This window comes from Buteo buteo, chromosome 22 (assembly GCF_964188355.1).
Source record: "Buteo buteo chromosome 22, bButBut1.hap1.1, whole genome shotgun sequence".
Taxonomy (NCBI): Eukaryota; Metazoa; Chordata; class Aves; order Accipitriformes; family Accipitridae; genus Buteo; species Buteo buteo.
The window spans coordinates 15,830,865-15,844,000 of record NC_134192.1 but is presented as its reverse complement, the minus strand read 5'-3'; the positions used below and the strand labels follow the sequence as shown (position 1 = coordinate 15,844,000).

At 45.9% G+C, this 13,136-nt stretch overlaps 1 protein-coding gene across 7 annotated transcripts in view; it reads right to left on the bottom strand.

The window, feature by feature from the left end:
• Positions 1-13,136, bottom strand: part of DOCK11 (dedicator of cytokinesis 11) — an 85,490-nt gene that overhangs the window by 49,029 nt on the left and 23,325 nt on the right. For all 7 annotated transcript variants that reach the window (XR_012653994.1, XM_075054287.1, XM_075054291.1 and 4 more), the window contains exons 6-14: positions 12,963-13,058; positions 9,752-9,886; positions 8,330-8,507; positions 7,800-7,879; positions 7,154-7,237; positions 4,950-5,090; positions 3,046-3,255; positions 2,552-2,674; positions 1,456-1,538 (exon numbers count right to left, since the gene is read on the bottom strand). Coding sequence is in view for 6 of the 7 variants with exons in the window: in XM_075054287.1 (XP_074910388.1) it covers positions 1,456-1,538; positions 2,552-2,674; positions 3,046-3,255; positions 4,950-5,090; positions 7,154-7,237; positions 7,800-7,879; positions 8,330-8,507; positions 9,752-9,886; positions 12,963-13,058 (1,130 nt within the window). In the remaining variant the exon portion in view is untranslated. The remainder of the gene's footprint in view (positions 1-1,455; positions 1,539-2,551; positions 2,675-3,045; positions 3,256-4,949; positions 5,091-7,153; positions 7,238-7,799; positions 7,880-8,329; positions 8,508-9,751; positions 9,887-12,962; positions 13,059-13,136) is intronic.

Here is a 13,136-nt window from a genome sequence, read left to right as displayed (position 1 = left end):
CAGGTGAGAGCTTCACTGGCCTGTGACTGCTCTGAACACCACCAGACCTCCCGAACACTCTCCCATCCTCACGTGGTGCTTAGAGCCCACACAGTCTGCAATCCACCATGTCACATAAGATTGCATGGGATATCACACATTTCCCTTCTCTCCAGCCAGGTGAGGACAGACCCAGCTCAGTTCCAAGCCTGGTCCACAATCATGAATGCCCTTCAATCCCCTCCCACTAACACCAAGTGGTAAAGTATCTTCCTAGTTGCACATGGGGTCAGAGCACGGAAATCCTCCTAGGAAGGGAGTGTGCAATGAAGACCAGTCTCAGGACATACATCAGCTTCCTCCTGAACCCAGAGCAAGAGATTGGACTCTGCCCTGGATGAATACCAGCATCTTTGCTCTTGAGTATAAAGGCTGCGGGTGTCTGCGTACAGTAAGAACATTAAAGCATCCGTACTCCTTTTCTGTGCAAACACCTTCCTCTGAAACCCCCAGGGAAACTGTTGCAGGGACACAGAGCAACACAGCTCCCCATACTAGGCCACTCAACTTGGTCTCCAAATGCAGCTTTTTACTCAGCAGGAACAAATCTGAAGCCCGTCGAAGTCAATGCCCACACAGAGCCCACCGTTAGGCTGAGGCACGGTGCAGGCTGTGTGCTGGCTCCCAGGAGTGAGCTGCATCCCAGAAACACCATCTCCAAGCCGAGCAGCCAGTGTCACAGGAAAATCCAGTTCAAGAATACACATTGCAAGCCATATACCACCAAATTCCAGCCCCCTGTGACAGTCATCTGGTGTTGCCATGTCATTACCATCCCTTTTGTCAGCACCAAAGAGCAATTTAGCAATAGGAGGTGGTGGCAGAGGGATGAACTCGCCTTCAGGCCCTCCTCTGATGTGAGATTTAAGGGAGCTAGCACTGATGTACTTTTTATCAGTTCCAGTAAAAGAACAGCGAGGGAATGGGATCACTGTCTCCAGTCATTCCCAAGAACATTAATTAAAGCAGAGTCTAACAAACCCCAGAACAGAGACAAACCCCAGCTGATTGCCACCGCCAGGCCAGGAGGTCCTCCACTCTCGTCCTGTCCCTGGCAAGGGCTGGTGCCAGGAAGGAATTTCTGCACCAAATCCCACGGCCAAATCCCGTGGTAGCACAGGACGGTGTAACTCGTCCCTAGGAATGTTCTGCCCCGATAGCAGTAGCTACAGGTCAGCAGGGAGGTTACTGTCTTCCCAGCACTGTTTACTTTTTAATATTTTGTTTCTAATTCTAGATAGAGCATTTCAGGCCAAAACCCTGTTCTGTCTTGGGAATCGGAGCCAGATTCTGCCCTTGGCTGCAACTTCACTGACTTCGGTCGCTTGGCCCTTCACCCGCTCGGCTGGATCACATCCCGGATAACTCGCAGCAGCAGCTCCCACCACGGCCGAAGCGCGGTGCGAGGTGACTAACCTGGCAGCCCAGCCGAAGGGCATCCTGTACTGACCCAGGCGGCTGCACACCTGCTTGGCCACCTTATGGACCTTCTGGGCAGTCTGCAAAACACAAGAGAGGTTAGTGTGTGCCACGGCTCCCATGCCGCCCTGGAAAAGGAGTAAAGAGCGCTGCACGCTCCAGGGAGAAGACACTGTCCGTACTCCACAAAGCGCAGCTCCCCAGGCACACAGCGCAACAGTTGCCGAAGCAGCTGATAGACATCCCCGTCTGACGCTTCACGCCACGCACATTTATCACTTTTGCAAAGCAATAGCAAACATGTTGTGGGCACAGCCATATTAACACTCCTCTTGATTCTGCATTAAACTGTCAGGGTATTAGTATTTTATTTGCCATAAGGTATTAGTTTGTTTTCCAAAACTGACTGTAATTGGCTTATCCTATACAGACTTAAGAAGTGGGCCGAGGGAATGCCATCACATACCAGGTGTTCCATGCATTGATTTTCCAGGGACTAATTTTGACTGGCTGTAGCAAGGCAGCATCAATTCCGCCTGGCATGCAGAGACTGATGCTGGCAGCACCAGGGCCTCTCCCTGACCACCCTTTGCGTAAATTCCCCCATATGATCATGGCACTTTGCATGGAGCAAGACAGAGGCAGAGCGAGCAGAACAAAGGGTGAAGCCCGTGTTCTGCTTCTACTAAAACATCGCTGTTCCCAGCAGGAGTGAGCTGGGACCAGTCCAAGACACTGCACGTAGCACCATGTAGCAGTGCAGCCCATTTCTCTGGGGATGAAGTGTCCCACTTTTTTGCTGTCAGTACAGGCTTTGCCTCGTTAAAGTGCAACAGGAAAAGGTCCCCTTGCCCCAACTGCTTGGCTCTCTCTAAAAATCCTCTGCCTCTTTCCAGGGGAAGGAACCAAATCTCCCAGGACAGCCCAGCTGAAGCTGGCCTGGGAACAGCACAAGTAGCAGAATGGATGAAGACCAGTATTTGCCAGAAAGAAGCTAAAGGGCAGCAGAAACAACCCATGTTTCTGACCACACTACTCCCTGCAGCAGCAGACAGCATCAGTAAGCAGATACTCTCATGGCCCCATCCAATACCTTCCCCGGGTCCGAGTTTTTCATGTACGGCTCTGCACAGTGTGTAATGCTGCCCTGCAGCACTTTCTCCACACGGACCACCAGGAAGATCTCCGCATGTGGGTCAGTCACGGAGAAAACGCCCTGCAATAAGATAGACAGTAGGCTGTCAGAGAGCAGGACACCTTACCTGCACCGCTGGGTTAGGCCCCGATCATCTCACTGTCCCTTCCCACAACCCACACAGACCTGCTTTGGTTGCTGCTGTGGATGGGCCACAGGGGCTCACAAGGCTTGAGCACAGTCAAGTCTTGAAAAACTCTACCCGGTGCTTTGCCTATCGCTGCCAGTGAGCCTGAAGAGGCAATTGGCATTAGACACTGACCAAAACCCCACAGCTCAAGAGAAAAGCTGACTTCTGCTTCTCCACAGAGTGGAGAACAACACACTGCAAAGCTACTGAACAGCCACAGCCTCAAAAGAGATGCAGAATGAGGAGAAAGTCAGTTCTTCACCCGTTTTATGTAGCGCAGGCAAGACTCAGGGACCCCGTGCACAAGGCTCTCGCCTGGTGAACGTCCCTTGGTGCCATCCGCTCCGGACGCAGAGTTATCCAGCAGCATGTCACGGACAGATGGAGGGTTCAAGTCCACGTGGAAGTCAGCTGAAATCTTGCAATTATTTTTCAGGTCAAATAATGCCAAGCTTAGGAAAAAGGGCTCAACCTGGAAATTTGATTGAATATATGTGTCAAAAAAAAATGCATGGTACAGGCTCAAGAGTATCAACATGCATTGCCTTCCCTGCCTGGTTTGCCTTCTGCATCCATTTTTTCCTTTAGTTTTGTACATCAGAATTTTACAGAATTCTTACAGACAATCCATATTTATTTGCTTTATAAATACATAAAACCATTTTTTTCCCGCATCTTCTTGGATTTTTATCTAGTCAATTTGAACAAAGCTACTTTAAAACCATCAATGAAATATAAAGAATGAAATCCATAGGGTTTTTTATATAAGTGATAAACTATGAAGTTAGGAAGAAAATATGACCCCAATCCTTCAGATTTGTTTATCCTTTGCAACGAGAAAGAAATCAACTAAAGAGTGTTTATGTTTGCATGCTAAAGACCATTTCACTTATTGTCCAAAGTCAATCAGCTCTGGATGGCCCAGTTGCAAGACACTTAAAATGTTCCTCAGCTGCTATATGCTGGGTGGCACAGGAGCAAAGTTAGCTCTCCCAGCCAGAAGAGCTCAAATAGAAGACTAACACTGCTGAGGAACTGCATGTGCAAAATCTGCCAACTTATTTGTAGCTATTGACCTTGACAGCACAAGGCAAGTGGCAACAATTCCATGTATTTTTAATTCAAAGATCCTAGCAGGCATGCATCCATGTAAAGATAAAAGTGAAGGCCCAAAGATAAGACTGTACTGTGTCCGAGACATTACAGCATAACTTGGAGGCATTACATCAATACTAAAAATGTGTTGATTAGGTCTGACTCTGGGCCTGATTAAGGATGAATAACAAGAATCTCTGCTATCAGCGATGCATTCATCTGCTGGGAGTTAGCGAGGAGAACAAGCCTGGTGTACCAGCTGTGAGCTGCCAATATGAAACCACCACAAAAAAGCCTTTGCAAATCTAACAGGCATCAGACAAGCTACCATCAGCAGAGATCGGCCAGTGCCAGTGCCGCTGCCTCCCCTGCGATGTTATCTGCTGCTCTGGCATCCTTGCATAAAGGGTTGCCTCCAGCCCGAGCAAATGGAGGATGTGGTAATAGGGGTTATGTTTTGGCAGGAAAGACTGGAGGAGCCTGGTCTTTTCAGCCTGGCAGAACAAAGGCTGAGGAGAGACGTAATAGCTGTCTACAGACATCAGAGGCTCAGAAAATACAAGGAAGAGCTTTTTAGGCTCAGGCACAACTTTGACACAATAACAAATGCATATAATAAAGTGGCTGTGAATACAGTTAGGCTGGGAGTCAGAAGAAGGTTTCAGGACAGGGAAATCTCTTGCCATTAGGGGAAATGAAATAAAACACAGCAGTAAGTGGTTTGGAGATGGAGCTTAATCATTTACCAACAGGACTTTCACAGGGACCCAGAACATGGCAGACACACGCTCCCGATTCCCTACGCCTCCGAACCGCTGGTTTCCCAGCAGTCCCTGGCAGGCTGAGGCATGTCAGGACAGACCCTGTCCCCAAACACATTTTTGGAACACCAAAATACCAAGGCAGACAAATCCTGCAACAACCCTGGGCCAGCAGTTACCGCCTGCTCAGGTCCCATCGCAGCTCAGGGCAAAATGAGATGTTTTTATCCACCCAGATTAATCTGCTGAGGGTTTTTCTTGCCAGTGAGGAGAAAGAATGCAAAGCAGGCCATGCCAGAGCTCCCCTTACGTTGGTGGGTCCTCCTTCCGATCTGTCGCTGAGCTGAGCAAGGAGGTTGAGGGAGAAGTCCTGGCAGCACACCACGAAGCGCCTGCTGCACTTTTCCTCAAATGGCTTCACGTCTGGCTCGATCCCTGAGAAGTCTAGCCTCTAGACAGCAAACAAACAAATCTGGTCTCATTAAAAAAGAAAATAAACTCCTGAATAATGTTAAGGGATCACATTATGGCCAATACTATCTTAACCAATTTTTTTTTTTTTTGTGGTACCAAAGGTACAAGACATTCACAAATGAGTGCCATTTGGTGACGTTACACAAATGTATTCAAGACATGAATTCATGGGGGTGCATCACTTTTTAGCAATCTGGTTTGCAGAGCACAGAAAACTAAACCTCAATATGATTTCAGTTCCTTCCTGCTTTGCTGTAACCCTGGGGATCTTCCCAAACCCCATTTAGAGCTTGGGGAAGAAAGCGGAACATAAGCCATCGTTACACTCAGAAAAGCATCTTCTGCTTTGTTTGACTAGTTTAAGAGATGGTCCCTGTGCCTGAAATAGATAGAAGGCACACACCGTTGGGATCATGAACAACATCTCGAAGTTGAAGGCATTTCTAGATGCACAGCAAGAACTGGCATGGTTAGAAACAACAAAGACTGTCTGCAGAGTCAGCTGGGAAATCCAAACAGTCTTAATTATAATCACCTCCTTCCTAACCCAGAACACCCATGCCTGGTCTGTGCCTCGACATCCGCCCTTCTCGGAGAGCAGACATGTACGTGACCAAAATACCATCAGCCAGATAAAGACCCTCAGCCTTCACCATACTCCTCGTACTGGGCACTGGGGACACAGAGCTACCAAACACCCCTAATTACCAGCACATCTCTCTGTGACAATCTGGCACAGTCCTATTTGTTTTTTCCCCTCAAATCCTGCAGAAACCTGCATGCCAAACTTAGGGCACTGATATCTCACAATTAAGTAATTTCAGCAAAATAGGCTGCAATTGTTAATCCGATTCTGGGGAACTCTTCCCATTGTTTCCTCTATTTCCTTTTGATGAGGAAAGCACGTTGCAGGTATACGTTCCTGCTCCCAACTTCCTTAGCAACAGGCATACAAGTGTGCACGTACACACCAGCATTGACTAGGGCAGTGATTTTGAATGCCCAGTGATTTTGAAAGCCCAGTGCCAGAGTGATCTGACTGACCCACACCAGAATGAAGAGTTCTGGGTATAGAGGGAGGGCAGTGAACTCAGCCTAACCATTTGGTTAAGTAAAAAAAGATACCTTAGATGCTCCATACTGAATAATATTTCCATTTTTATTATCTGACTAGAATATAGGAAACTTCTCAAAGCTTCTCTTAAAAAAAAAAAAAGCCTCCTGGATGGTTATCTTCTTCCTGTTAAAGACCTTAAAGAAGTGCCAAGAGAAAAGCTCATTTTGTACAACTAAACCCTTTAAAGACTAATTACATTTCCTTGTTAAACCAGAAAGTTCTTTTTCACAGGTGTGAACAAGCCAAAGCATGCCAGAAGGAGAAACAGAAACTATGAAATAACTTGGAACAATTCTCTAAAACTGTGTTAACAATTGCAGCTCATTCCACCGAAATCCCACACCTGGACCTTGGCAGAGAGCTCAGCAAAGATGTCAAACCCAAGAAGAAAACAAGCCAATAGTCAATGAACCCCTAATCCAGTGCATGACAACTGCTTGGGGTGTTTTTTCTGTTTGTAGGTCCCCTATGTTTGAAATGTCCCTGAAGACTGAGGCTCTCCCTGTAAACCCCTATCATGGTCTTTAACATCACTGTTCCCTACTCCAGACATGCTGAGCCCATGCAGCATTGCAGGTGTCCTTGCAATACCACTTCTACTGCTTCTGCAACCATAAGAACCTCCCAGAGGCCCAGATGGTGGGTTTGAAATCCAGCAACATCAAGATGTATCACACAGAAGCCAGCAAAGCTGGAGGGAGGCCATGTGTGGGGCTGCTGCGAGTCCTCCCTTTATTTGAGCTATCACCTGAGCATTGACATCTTGTTCAGCTCTCACTGACAGGGACATGGGCTGCACTTCTGTTCTCCAGTCCACCGAAAAACATGCTGCCTCTGCAGGCAAACGCTGTGGCCGTGCAAGGGAACAGGGGAGGCATGAACAGAAAATAAAACCTCACATTTGCAAACATGGGGATGTTTACCTGGACTTCTGGGTCGAAAGAAAAGAGGTTTTGTCTTCCATCATTTCTGCTCAGTTTGTTCAGCTGATCTGTTTCTCTTCCATACTAGGACAAAGGAAAGCATTGATATTACTGCCTGGCCACACAGAGCCAAACATTCGTTACTCGGAAAGAATGGAAGCAGAACAAAATAAATATTTTTCAGGTTCCCTTTGTGATATGTGAGACGATGTAGCTGTAGCCACCAACATGGTGCAACAACAGTAAACCAATATGACTCTGCTAAATGAGAAATCAGACAGAAGTAGGCAAGCACACTCTGGGTCATAAATAGGAGGTGGCTGCCACCTAACTGTCCCTCTGCTCTCACGGCCAGGACGGTCACCTCTGCTGAGCAGGAATGAGCAGTACTGACCACAACAGCCTTTCTTTCGCTCTAAGTCTGGTTCTTCCTTAAGGGCCCCACACTTGGAGGCGAGGAGCATGCAGCCTCAAACCATGGAGCTCCATCCGTGAGACAGAGAGATGAGATAAGTGACCCCACCAGCACTTGGTGCCTGCCCAGCTCCCCCAGAGCTGAAGACACAGAAAGTGGAAAACCCCTTTTATAGACATGGTGGAGAGAACTAGCTATGGGCTGGGAGAGCAATCTCTGCAAACACGGTACCTTCATCAGCTCCGGATGCATGCTTCTCTCCAGGCTCTCCAGGATGTTCTCTGATTTTCCCTGTGTGCTTGATTCATCATCTGCAAGGACACAAACTCCAGATATTCAAAACAACTGCAGGAGCACTGCTCTGCCAGAAAGCATCCTGCAATATTTGCTTACAACAGCACAGAAACAGTTTACGGAGACTTTTCCATTCCTCAGGAGTAAGATTTTTCCATATATTACTAGTACCAGGGTGTACTATTACAGCCTGCTAGGTCTTTCCAAAGCAGAACTTCAGCACAGAGCCAATTTTCCAGGAGTCTTGAAAGTTGGCCATGGATTTCCCATCTAGAGGAAGGGTCATGTTTCCCTCCACTTTTATTCCTCAGACTATCAACTACATTATACTAAGCCCTTTTGCATGATATCATGTGTCAGCCATAATTCTTGTTATTAATCCAGAAAGAAAAGTATACACTTCTCCAGGCACACTGCTTGCATCCTGCTGAAGAAGGGTGAAGGTAGGTGTTTATTTATAGACTGACCTTGCACAGATTCCACAGCATCTTTCTTCTCTTGCACCAAACTCTCAGTATTGCTCTGAATGATCTTTCTCAGAGTTACCAGCCATTCTTCCATCTCCTGCTCAGTTTCAGCTGCGAGATAGTGGCTGTACTTGTCTATTGTCTTCAGTTCAAATGCATAACGGCGCATCTTAGGACACTGAACAAACAATTAAGAAAGATTTGTATTACATTTTCCTCAACGAGTCAGCACAGTACTTGCCATAAGGCTCCTCTCTGTGAAAGCATCCTGAACTGAAATTCCATGAAATACAATGCAAGCACCCTCCTTGACACAGCACCTCTCCTGCAGTAATCACAAAGGGCTTCACGGCTGCGATCAAGCAGTACACAGCTCCATGGTTGCCAGCTACTCTGAAAGTGGAAGAAAGCTAGACTCAACCACAGACATTGACTGAGGTGCAGGAGCAAGCTCCTTCTTATGTTGTCAGACCTTTAATATTTTACCCAGAGAAGCCAAGAACTGGATTTGTCTGACACGGTAAGTAATGTTGCACTCCAGGACACTTAGAAGCATCTATCTTAAAAGCAAGTGGTTCCATGCAACTTTTCTGAGCTCTGCTGGCCTTTAAACAGCATTTTCCAACCAGAAGCCAAGGCAAATCTGATGTAACTTGGGAAGTACATCCAGTACATCAGTGAGGCGTGTGCACTACTGCTTTTACTGTGTTCAGAGAGATAAACGGAAACACACAGCTCTGACTCATCCCTGCTGAAGCAAACCGCTGGAGTAATTTAAGCTGCCGTGTACCAGCTCCACCACACTCAGTGCTTGAAGCGTCTGCAGAGATAGCAACGGCAGAAGGCACAGCAGCAATCCACTGCTGCACTTCACTCTCAGCATAACAAAGCAAAGGCAGGTTTAAGCCCTGTACAAATACCTGCTCCTAAAACCTTACAAGTCCTTTGCAGGTCGTAAGTCCCAAAGGGCTGCATGTTTGCATGGACTTATCAGGATGTAACTTAAGAAACAAGAAGCTGGTTCAAGCACCAAACGGAGGAGGAAGGTGCCCAAGACTAAGTCACACCAATAACTTACTGGCTTCAACACTCAGGGTGTCTTGAAAGGCACCTGACCTATGATAACCAGGTAAAGGAGACAGACAGAGCAGGGAGGCAGGGGATGAGGTAACGATGAAATGCTTCCCTTTTACTCCGACAGCAGTTCTTCCACTTGCTGTTTTCTTGGCCAAAAAGTATGGCACCCTTATGAAATGCCTTGCTTGACTTTTAATCAGATTAGCTGACAGAGCAAACCAGCTCTGAGTTAGTTTGTAAATCCACGCCTTCACGCTTTCAGTGGCAGAGACCTTCAGAAAGCATGTCTGTCTCGGAGCTAGCAATGCATAAGGCCATGTAAAGCTGTGCAGAAAGCACACCTACCTGAACAACATCATTGCAAGCGTCCAAGAAAATACAGCCTTTGGATTCTTTTGAAATTTTCTCATCTTTGTAGGAATTAAGAATATAGGAGCCATCTGTGAGTTGTGACAAGTAAAAATACCTCCTCTTGAATACCTGCAAAAGTACAAAGTCTTGCTCGTGTAAGTATTCACTCTGTTGTATATCAGAAACCACAGCCACAGTTTCAGTATCTGCCCTCCTGCTATTGAGAAAATATTGTAACAATAAACACTGATGACCCTAGAGTGTTGCAGATTCACCCCTTTGGTTTTATAAAGAGAGAATTCGTCATCTGCTTTAATTTTAATGTTCTTGTTATTATAAGTTTGCCTATCTAAAGCAAAGCCCCAGGGCTTCCAGCTTGTCTCTCAGCTGGCTCCAGCCTCATTTATCTTTACAAAGTAATGCTGCACAGTAAATTCAGATCAGCACATCACTTGGAGATTCATTCCACCCTAGAGCAGGTATTTCCAGAGCCTTTTTGATAAAGACCTGAGTTAGAATTACAAAGCAATTCTCCAGAAGACTTTGGAACAGACGTGTGGAAATTCCTAGCACTCAAATGCAAGCCAAGGGACACTGTAATCCATTCAACTGCTTGGTGTTTTGTGAGTTTATTGGGTTTTTTTTATACAAACCTATTTTCATGAACTGGCTTTGGCTGAGTGTTCAATCCTCACTTCAAAAAGCAGTAAGTCTGGGAGAAGTGTTCCTATGTTTGAGCTACTGATTTTTATGAAAAAAAGCTGTCCAGTATCTCAGAACATCTTCCTTCACGTTTGTCAGCCAAAAGCACTGAACTATAATTCAGGAGAACATTTTCGCAGCAATTATGGTAGCACCATATGTTGTCAGGTCTGTAAGGAGCAGGGTGCATTTCATGGTTGCTAGATATCTGTGTTAGGAGAATCACAAAGGACGCTGGGGCAAGAGGCACTGTAAGTATTTCCACTGTTGTGCATATCTGGAAGATCTATGAATACACACAGCATTTTTCATCCCACATGGGAGACTACTAGTATTTCCTGCTTCCATCATTACTGACACTAGTGCATGTTCAATAAAACCACTCGCTTGCACAGAACTGGAAAGGAGCATTGTGCTCTGAATGGTAACCTAAGCCCTCTGAAAGGTAACCTCTGGTATCATTTAGATGACTACTTAGCTGTAGAGATGCTCCAAAGGTTGCTGAGCTTTAAGTTTTATAAGATTTAATTAAACCTTTAGTTCAACAAATCATAAAAATACATGGAAAACTACGTATGCTAAGCGTTAAACCAATTTAAACATTGATTTAACACTTCACTGAATCAATCCCAGAAACTTTGGCAGTGGATGCTACAGAAACCCATGATAGATCTCCCTCTAGATATTACAGGGTTGACATCACTCATGGGTGTGGGATTTCATGCTAAACCATTTGCATCTTCTGAATTCTCTTCAAAAAGAAATGCAGAAGCAAGCAGCAAACACCATTCCTATGATCTCCTCCCCTTGTAAGCACTGCTATCAGAAATAATCATCAGAAAACTATGGTCATTTGAAATGAATACCATAAACCTAAGATCAGAGGGAACACCTCCTCTGATCAGGCTACAGATGCTGTTGGTGGGCATTGCAATTGCAGAGGGCGGCTAGAGAACTGGGGAAGTCCATTCGGGCAGCGAAGAGAGAAAGAAAGAGAGAAAATCCTCACGCTGTGGTTGTAATGCAGCACACCAACACGCTGCAAAACAGACAGCAAGAGAGCTGGGCCAAACCAGGGAAGTTCTCTGCAAAGGGAAGGTTGCTCTGAAATAAAGGTTGGCAGCTGTAGCCTAATTACAATTTGCTCATGGGCTGCCTTTACACGAAATATGCTCTGCACGTGCTTAGCAACAGTGTGAGGTACCAACAGCTCAGCACATCACAGCAATGAAAGAACCAGCACTCAAAAGATGGTCGTGTCTGCTTCTGCAATAGCACAGCAGCCTCTCAAAGTGTTGACAAGGCTGAAGATGTTCCAAGTCCTCAGATTTCTCACATGTGCCTTAGGAGGTGTTTTGTAAGGCACAGAAGTGACCAGGACCAGCTCAGAAAATGGCTACTGATTTTTGGTACTTTGATACTGAGTTTCACAGAGACTCTGTGAATCTTATTAATTGAACTGAAGCCAGTGTAGTTCAGATAACGTCTCTGAAAGGTGGGTCTGAGGTGCTGGGCATGGAGGCCAAAATAGCACAAGAGGCTCAGTTAAGAACAGACCCAGCTGATTGCTTTGATCAGGTATGATACCTCCTCCAGAAGTTACAGGAGCAGAAATGGCTTCAAACTTGCTGCTCAGAAAAGCAGAGGATCAGAAAATCCTGTTCTATCACCTTGAAGCTCATGAGTAGTCATTGTAAAAACTCAAATTAAAATTAGCCCTATGAACGGTCCTGTTCCACTTCTCATGAAAGCATAACTCATTGAATCGAGCCTCAGAACAACTGAGCTTTTTGAGATTTACTAATATCCCTACAAAGCAGCCTCACTGCAGCCATCCTTCAGCTGCACAGTTGAGCATAACTCCCTAATATCCTCTCTCTGCTGTAATAAGGCAGCTGCATGGTAGAACAACAGATGGGCTCATTGCCACAGCAAAAACCTGCGTGGAACTATTAAAAACCTCCATTGCAAAATGTAAGCAATGTCATGCCAGATTATGTACAGCGGAGAACAGGAGACAATGCAGCTGTTGCTTCTAGGTCAGTAATGCTCCATCTCCTCAGTGATATCCCCCCTGCTTTTAAAGCAAAGACTCATCCTTTCAATTTAAAGCTGGCCTCCATACATATTTCCTACCAGCAAGGAAACTATCAATTCAGAAAGTCTTCTTTGCAGGGCAGCTGTTCCAGTTATTTAAATTGCCTTTCTCTTCTGGGCCTCAGCTGCTCATTCAGAAAACAATCTTGGTTTCCTAGAACATGCTTCGCCTTTTTGTTCAGCTTGCCTGTCATGATTTGAAGTGATTTCCTATATTCTGGGGAGGGAAGGGTGAAAATCTGTTACCAGACTGGGTTTTCCAGTCCACCTAGGGATACTCTACAAGAGGGACGGATGCCCATCCAAATCCAAACCCACCCATTGCAGTCCTGCTAGCTTTAGAGATGTGGTCTGAACTTAACCTCGCGCCTCATTCATGATTAACATAACGCTGGATCAAACTCACCTTCATGGTAACAGTGATTGTGCTATTTACATTTGCTCTGTGCAGCCAGCCTTGCTTTATCACACCACCCTTCTGGGAGCACAGGGACGAGGAATCCTGAAAAAGAGCAAAAGATCAGGAAAAGAGGAGGGTAGGTGAACTGCCTCCCACACAAAATTCCCCTTGGACACAAGG